This window comes from Mandrillus leucophaeus, unplaced genomic scaffold, assembly GCF_000951045.1.
Source record: "Mandrillus leucophaeus isolate KB7577 unplaced genomic scaffold, Mleu.le_1.0 Scaffold54, whole genome shotgun sequence".
Lineage (NCBI taxonomy): Eukaryota > Metazoa > Chordata > Mammalia > Primates > Cercopithecidae > Mandrillus > Mandrillus leucophaeus.
In genome coordinates, this window is record NW_012105808.1 from 180,497 (window position 1) to 188,104 (window position 7,608).

Here is a 7,608-nt window from a genome sequence, read left to right on the forward strand (position 1 = left end):
GAGACCAGCCTGGCTAACACGGTGAAACCCCGTCTCTACTAAAAATACAAAAAACTAGCCGGGCGAGGTGGTGGGCGCCTGTAGTCCCAGCTATTTGGGAGGCTGAGGCAGGAGAATGACGTAAACCTGGGAGGCAGAGCTTGTAGTGAGCTGAGATCCAGCCACTGCACTCCAGCCTGGGTGACAGAGCGAGACTCTGTCTCAAAAGAAAAAAAAAGAAAGAAAAAACAGCAGCAAACATATGAGGCTGTTGGGTGGTTTGAGGAGGAGAAAACGGGACCTGTCCAAATACGGAGGGAACGACCAAGCCACGTGGCCCACAGCAACGTGGATACTGAATGCAGCTACGAGCCATGGGCCAGGACCTGGAAGCAAAGGGCTTGAGCACCACGGGAAGGGGAGGTCTGCACCCCTCGTTATCACAGTCACATAAAAACCCCGGTGATGGCTGGGCATGCGGCTCACACCTGTAATCCCAGCACTTTGGGGGGCTGAGGCAGGCGGATCACTTGCGGTCAGGAGTTTGAGACCAGCCTGGCCAACATGGTGAAACACTGTTCTCTACTAAAAAAGTACACAAAATTAGCCAGGCGTGGTGGCGGGCACCTGTAGTCCCAGCTACTCGAGAGGCTGAGGGGGGAGAATTGCTTGAACCCAGGAGGCAGAGGTTGCAGCGAGCTGAGATCGTGCCACTGTATTCCAGCCTAGGTGACAGTGTGAGACTCTGTCTCAAAAAAACAAAAACAAAAAAAATCCTGTGACAGGACAGGACGGGCCGTCACCTGATGAAGCCTGTGGCATCTTCAAGGCCATGGGGGCGCAATTTCACCCGGGAAATGCACAGGGGTCCCCGGGTGGGGCGCCCAGGCTCACCAGCAGGGCTGCGCGGTTGTACACGCGCTCGAAGGCCGGGGCCAGCGGGATCTCCTCGATGCGGAAGGTGACGCCGGAGAAGCTGAGCTGGCGTGCGATGTACATGCCGCTGACCTTCATGTCCATGGCCACGATCTCCATGGCACCCACGCCCCTGCAGATGGACACAGCCCCCGTGAGCACGGCCAGAGCCATGGGGATGGAGCCGCCGGGGAGCGCGAGGCAGAGTGAGTCGCAGAGAGGGCAGGGTCAGCCAGAGCAGAGCCCCGGCGGCCACAGAGACAGCTGGCAGCCAGCCCTGGCGGGGGGGGACAGGAGGGGCTGCTGAGGGGCTGGCTTCCCTGGGAGCACTGGGCAGCCCTAGGCAGAGAAACGAGTGACACACATTTAGCACCTCTGGGTGCCAGGGAAGTGCATGTGGCAGTGCCAGGCCTTGGGCTGATGGTCCTGGGGCCTCCGCCCGAACCCCCACCGCCCCTCCACGTGGGCAGGAAGGGCACTCACCTCTTCTCGATGGCGTGCAGGAACTCCTCAAAGTTCCGGAAGGGGGTGCCCTCGCCCCAGATACCTAAGCGGCTCATGTAGATCATATTCCGAGGCTCAGAAGCACCTGTGGAGGGAAGCTGCCGTCAGCTCCCCAACCCAGGAGGGCCTAGGGGCCGGGTCAGGGGCCAACTAAGTAGGGACCGCCTGATGAGGGGCCCGCAGGGTTGGAACCATGGGCCTGGGGACAGCCAGCGTAGCCTTGGGACAGGCGCAGAGATGCCCCAGCGTCCGAGGAGGAGCAGGGTGCAGACGGAGGCTGAGCATGCGTCGGGGATACCCCTTCCCGGGGACAGCCAGACGGATGTTGCTGTGGGTGGGTCACATGGAATCCGCACTGCCTCACCTGTGGCGCTGGCATAGACCACGCGGGCCAGGGGCAGCTTATTCTGCAGGTCTAGCACGGCCTTGCCCATCTTGGTGGAGCCGGCGTTCTTGGCCTTGTGACACTCATCGAACACGATCTGGGGCACGCATGGGTTAAGGAGTGTTCTGGGTGACCCCAGGAGCCCGGGTCCTGACCACCCAAGACCCCACCTTCCTGGTGGGGGGCAAATGCCCATGCCGCTGAGAACTCCACAAGGGAAGCTGGTCGGAGTGACAGCCGGCTACCACGGGGGTTGGCGGGGGGGCGGCCCCCACACGACCACTAGATCGGTGTGGCCTGGGATGGCTTCTCCCAGACTCTAGATACCACGCACCGAGGACAGGGCCTCTGGCGAGGAAGGGTGGGCTCCATAAATTGCAGGATGTTGCCATCGGAGGAGGGTACCTGGAACCTGTTTTTTGTTTTTTTGAGGCAGGGTCTCGCTCTGTTACCCAGGCTGGAGTGCAGTGACACAATGTCAGTTCACTGCAAACTCTGCCTCTCGCATTCAAGTGATTCTCTTGCTTCCGCCTCCCAAGTTGCTGGGACTACAATGGGTACCACCACCAGAGCCAGCTAATTTTTGTAGTTTTGGTAGAGATGGGGTTGGCCGTTTGGTTGGCCAGACGGTCTTAAACTCCTGGCACCTCAAGTGACCTGCCCACCTCAGCCTCCCAAAGTGCTGGGATTACAGGTCTGAGCCACCGTGCCCGGCCCTAATTCTTTTTTTTTTTTTTTTTTTGAGACAAAGTCTCACTCTGTCACTAGGCTGGAGTGCAGTGGCGTGATCTCGGCTCACTGCAACCTCCGACTCCCTGGTTCAAGTAATTCTTCTCCCTCAGCCTCCCGAGTAGCTGGGATTACAGGCGTGCACCACCATGCCCAGCTAACTTTTTTTTTTTTTGAGATGGAGTCTCACTCTGTCACCCAAGCTGGGGTGCAGTAGCTCAGTCTTGGCTCACTGCAGCCTCCGCCTCCTGGGTTCAAGCGATTCTCCTGCCTCAGCCTCCTGACTAGCTGGGATTACAGGTGTGTGCCACCATGCCTGGGTAACTTTTGTATTTTCAGTAGAGATGGGGTTTCACCATATTGGCCGGGATGGACTAGAACTCTCGACCCTGTGATCCACCTGACTCGGCCTCCCACAGTGCTGGGATTACAGGCATGAACCACCACGCCCGGCCTCTCTGTTTTAATTCTTATTCTACAACTGAAATCATGGTGGCCCGTGTTAAAAAATGATGTTGGAGAACACTTATCCATTTTACAGAATAAAGTCCTGCCTGCTTAGAAAACAATTATGTATCTACTTAAACTAGAAGAAGATTAGGTGTGGTGGCTCATGTCTATAATCCCAGCACTTTGGGAGGCCGAGGAAGGAGGATGGCTTGAGCCCATGAGACCAGCCTGGGTAACATGGCCAAACCCCATCTCTACAAAAAATACAATAGTTAGGTGGCCATGGTGGCATGCACCTGTAATCCCAGCTGCTCAGAGGCTGAGGCAGGGGAAATCACTGAGCTCAGGAGGTTGAAGGTGCCGTGAGCCGAGATCGCGCCACCGCACTCCAGCCTGGGGAAAAATGAGACTCCGTGTCAAAAACAAACAAAAAAACTAGAAAACACTGAATTTTTTTTTTTTTTTTTTTTTTTTTTTTTTTTAATTTAGACGGAGTCTTGCTCTGTCGCCCAGGCTGGAGGGCAGTGGCGCAATCTCAGCTCAGTGCAAGCTCCGCCTCCTGGGTTCACGCCATTATCCTGCCTCAGCCTCCTGAGTAGCTGGGACTACAGGCGCTTGCCACAACGTCCGGCTAATTTTTTGTATTTTTAGTAGAAGCGGGGTTTCACCGTGTTTGTCAGGATGGTCTTGATCTCCCGACCTCATGATCTGCCCGCCTCCGCCTCCCAAAGTGTTGGGATTACAGGCCTGAGCCACCGCACCTGGCCCCTTAATTTTTTTTTTTTTTTTTTTAGACGAGACGCAGTCCTGCTCTGTCGCCCAGGCTGGAGTGCAGTGGCGCGATCTCGGCTCACTGCCACCTCCGCCTCTCGGGTTCAAGTGATTTTCCTGACTCAGCCTCCTGGGTTGGCCAGGGTAGTCTCAAACTCCTGACCTCGTGATTCACCCACCTTGGCTTCCCAAAGTGCTGGGATTACAAGGGTGAACTACCTGGCCTGGCCATATTCTTAATATTTTAAGACAAAAGAAAGCAAGTTCCAGGAAAGCAGGCTGAGGAAGGAAAACTGGGAGAATACAAATTAAACGGCTGGCCCTGCCGCCACGCCACAGCTCAGCGAGGGGTGATCTCAGTGTTATCGCTGTTTCGTAGATTGTTGCACGCAGATTGTTCAGCCGGGTGCTGAAGACACCAGCAGTCTCTGACTCCCACCCCTCCTCTCCCACTCCTCCATCCTCCCCTCCCCTGTGCCTCCCCCTGTGCTCTTCTCTCCTGACTCCCACCCCTCCTCTCCCACTCCTCCATCCTCCCCTCCCCTCCGACCCCCACCCTGCCCTCCTCTCCCCTGACTCCCACCCCTCCTCTCCCACTCCTCCATCCTCCCCTCCCCTGACCCCAACCCTGCCCTCCTCTCCCCTGACTCCCACCCCTCCTCTCCCACTCCACCATCCTCCCCTCCCCTCCGACCCCCATCTGGCCCTCCCCTCCCCTGACTGCCCCCAGCAGGATACGACGCCCTCGAAGGCCTCCCCACACCAGTCCAGGATCTGCCGGAGGCGTGTGCGGTGCTGGCCACCGGCCTGGCTCTCCCCAATCAGGGCGGAGTAGGTGGCGAAGAGGACGCCCTCTGAGGTAGTGGTGTCGCCGTACTTGATCTGGGGATGCACAAAGCAGGTGTGGGATGGGGCCCTAGCTCAGCAGGCTCTGGACCTGGGTCTGGGTCTCCCTATCTGTAGGAGGTGCTGAGCAGTGCCTGTCCCGGTTGCCGGCCCACCCAGTTGAGCGGCCCCCACCAACCCACCTTGCCCCCTACTTTGCCGAGCACAGCCCCTACCTTACTAAGCGCGTGCACCGCGATGCCCGTGGCTTCGATGTCCCGCAGGTCGCGCTCTGCGTCGTATTTGAGGTCGTTGGAGACGCTGAACCTGCAGGGTGTGGGCGTCAGGGGTGCCCACCCCTCCCCCTCACCCCTGCTCCCACCCCCTACCCCAGGCAGGATCTCACCACAATGCCTTCTTCCGGCCGCGCAGGTGGTTCTCCAGGATGACTCCGGCCACCGTCCGGCCTTTGCCCACGCCGGCCCCGTCGCCGATGAGAAAGCCGGCGCGCTGCCCACTGGGGAGCAGGACCTCGTGTTGCTGTGGCCGGAGGGCAGACGTCAGGGCCTGGGGGTGCCGGCCCGGCTCCTCCCCAGGGGCCTCGCAGACACAGGCTGGGCTGGGGTGGGGACACGCAGTCACCTGGCAGGCGTAGGTGATGGCCTCTAACTGCAGGGCAGACAGGGCCCCGCTGTCCGAGGGCAGGGCCAGGGTGTAGGTGATGTCTGGGGGCGGGACGCTGGACAGTGTGCTGGTCTCCACCACGCGGTCTGGGTGCTGCTTCCCAATCTTGGCTGGAGGGGCAGGGATGGACGCAAGCTTAATAAGGGTGTGGCCAAGGGGCGACCAGGGCCGGTTATGGCCGGCTGGGTGGGTCTGGGGCATGGCCAGAGCTGGCGGGGCAGTTTGGGGGCATGGCCAGGACTTGCTGGGCAGGTCAAGGGAATGGCCAGGAATGCCTGGGTGGAGGGGTGGTCAGGGTAGGCTGGGTCGGGGCGGCCACAGCCTGCTGGGTTGGTTGGGGGCATGGCCAGTGGCTTGCAGGAGGGGCAAATGTATGAAAATCCTCCCAGTGCCTCTGAGGTTCCTTCTCACTTCTCCCTGCTGTGAACCCCGGTTTTGTATAAGCCTGGATTGTAGAACCTGTCCCCAAGGTTCTCCGGCCCTCCCTGAAATTTCACATTCCCCCTGTGGGCTGTGCGGGCGGTGGTCACCTGCAGGGTTTCAGTCCCACAAAAGGGTTTGAACTTGTCCCAGGGCCTGGTGCCGCCGGGCCACTCACACTTAGACGGCACGTAGTCAGCGTAGGTCTCCGTGTGCCCCAGCTCCTCCGCCTCCTCCTCCTCAGCCTCGTCCTCCTCCTCTGGCTGGCTCTGCACACTCTGCTCCTGCGTGCGTGGAGGGAGCTCAGCAGACTGCAGGCCCGAGCGGCTGTGGGCACTGGGCTCCCCCAGGAGCAGGGGCCAGGCTGACCATGGGCAGCTGAGTGGGAGATGGCTCCCGGAGTGGGGAGATGGCTCTGTCTGCCCCTGTAGCAAGGTGCTCCCCAGGGCCTCTGTCTCCTCAGATGTCTCCTCTGCACTCCCAGATTCTAGGCTGGCCAAGGGCTCCCCACACTGGAGGTGCCTGTGCTGAGCCCCCTCCTTAGGTCCCATGAGAGGGCAGGGGAGGGAGCCCTCGGCTGGGCCCAGCTCACCTGGTAGCTGACGAGAAGCGGGGTGCTGTGGGAGGGCAGAAAGTCCTCGAAGCCTGCAAATGGTCGGCTGAGCTGGAACAGCTGGAAGGGGAGCAGGATGTTGGCCCGGGCCAGACGGGACAGGTCACAGCTGGCGGGCCCTCGCAGCCTGGCCACCAGAGGAGGCTCCCCACTGCCCCGTCCTCGCTCCCCAGGGCCCTGGGTCTTGCTCTCCTGCTGTTCTCAAGGTGACCCTGGTACCTCCAAGCCTCCCCAGTGGGCACCTCCCTGGGGCCTAAGGCTCACTCCTCCTGGCCAGCACCTGGCTGCCTTCCCACTGACGCCTGGTGCGCCTGCCTGGAGTGCCCGGGAGGAAGGTGCCCGGCTAGTTCTGACAGACAGCAGAGCTTGGTCCCGCGGGAGCTGGCGGGAAGGCTGTGCACGGGGGTCTGATGGGAGTGACCCATGTGGACGGGGATCTGACAGGAGTGACCCACTGTGTGCAGTGCAGGAGGCCCTCAGGTCTGAGGGACAAGGGGTTGGGAGCTCCATGTTGAGGGGGAAGAGGAGACAGAGGCAGTGGAGGTGGGCGGGCCTGGGCCTTGTCCCTCACCCGATGGCTCCCAGCACCCAGGGTGGGTAGCTCAGGGCGGTCCTGCACTCCCTAAGGACCCCCGCGGCCTCTGGAGGACAGCAGCTCCCCTGTGAGGGATGGGGGAGGATGCCCGCCATTGTAGTGACCAGAGGACACGTCCCATTGTGGCCCCCCCGGGGAGAACTGCCCACAGCCTCATGCAGATTCACCAGGATGGGCAGTTGGCACTGTCCTCGGGGAGCTGACCCCAGGCCTGGGCAGCCAGGTGTGCCGGGCCTCTGGATGAGTCCATGGCCCACCCTAGGATCTCCGAACTGACTGGGCATGTAAAGCCTGTGAACGGGCGGGTCAGAGGGTGGTGTGGCCTGTCAGGCCCGCTGTCCAGACCCCAACACTGAGACAGGGTGGACCCCAGGACGGATGGCTGGGGCATGGTAGGGTCCAAACTAGGGTCTGTGTGATTCTGGAATATACCCACTCTTAAAAAGCAAAAATCCTAACGGTAATATGAGCCATAAAAAACGTGAGTGTGGGCAGGGTAGAGTGGCTCATGCCTGTAAATCCCAGGACTTTGGGAGGCCAAGGCCTCCCAGAGTGGAGGTCAGGATTTCAAGACCAGCCTAGCCAACATGCTGATACCCTGTCTCTACTAAAGATAGCAAAAAAAAAAAAAAAAAAAGGCTCACGCGGTGGCTCACGCCTGTAATCCCAGCACCTTGGGAGGTCAAGGCGGTGGATCACGAGGTCAGGAGATCGAGACCATCCTGGCTAACATGTTGA

The 7,608-nt window shown here is 60.0% G+C and overlaps 1 protein-coding gene across 3 annotated transcripts in view; it reads right to left on the reverse strand.

The window, feature by feature from the left end:
* SBNO2 (strawberry notch homolog 2 (Drosophila)) overlaps positions 1–7,608 on the reverse strand; it is a 79,099-nt gene that overhangs the window by 9,307 nt on the left and 62,184 nt on the right. For all 3 annotated transcript variants that reach the window (XM_011997391.1, XM_011997390.1, XM_011997393.1), the window contains 9 exons: positions 6,255–6,335; positions 5,841–5,946; positions 5,201–5,352; positions 4,965–5,098; positions 4,795–4,885; positions 4,472–4,615; positions 1,763–1,880; positions 1,378–1,483; positions 874–1,027 (listed from right to left, as the gene is read on the reverse strand). In XM_011997391.1, the coding sequence (XP_011852781.1) occupies positions 874–1,027; positions 1,378–1,483; positions 1,763–1,880; positions 4,472–4,615; positions 4,795–4,885; positions 4,965–5,098; positions 5,201–5,352; positions 5,841–5,946; positions 6,255–6,335 (1,086 nt within the window). The remainder of the gene's footprint in view (positions 1–873; positions 1,028–1,377; positions 1,484–1,762; positions 1,881–4,471; positions 4,616–4,794; positions 4,886–4,964; positions 5,099–5,200; positions 5,353–5,840; positions 5,947–6,254; positions 6,336–7,608) is intronic.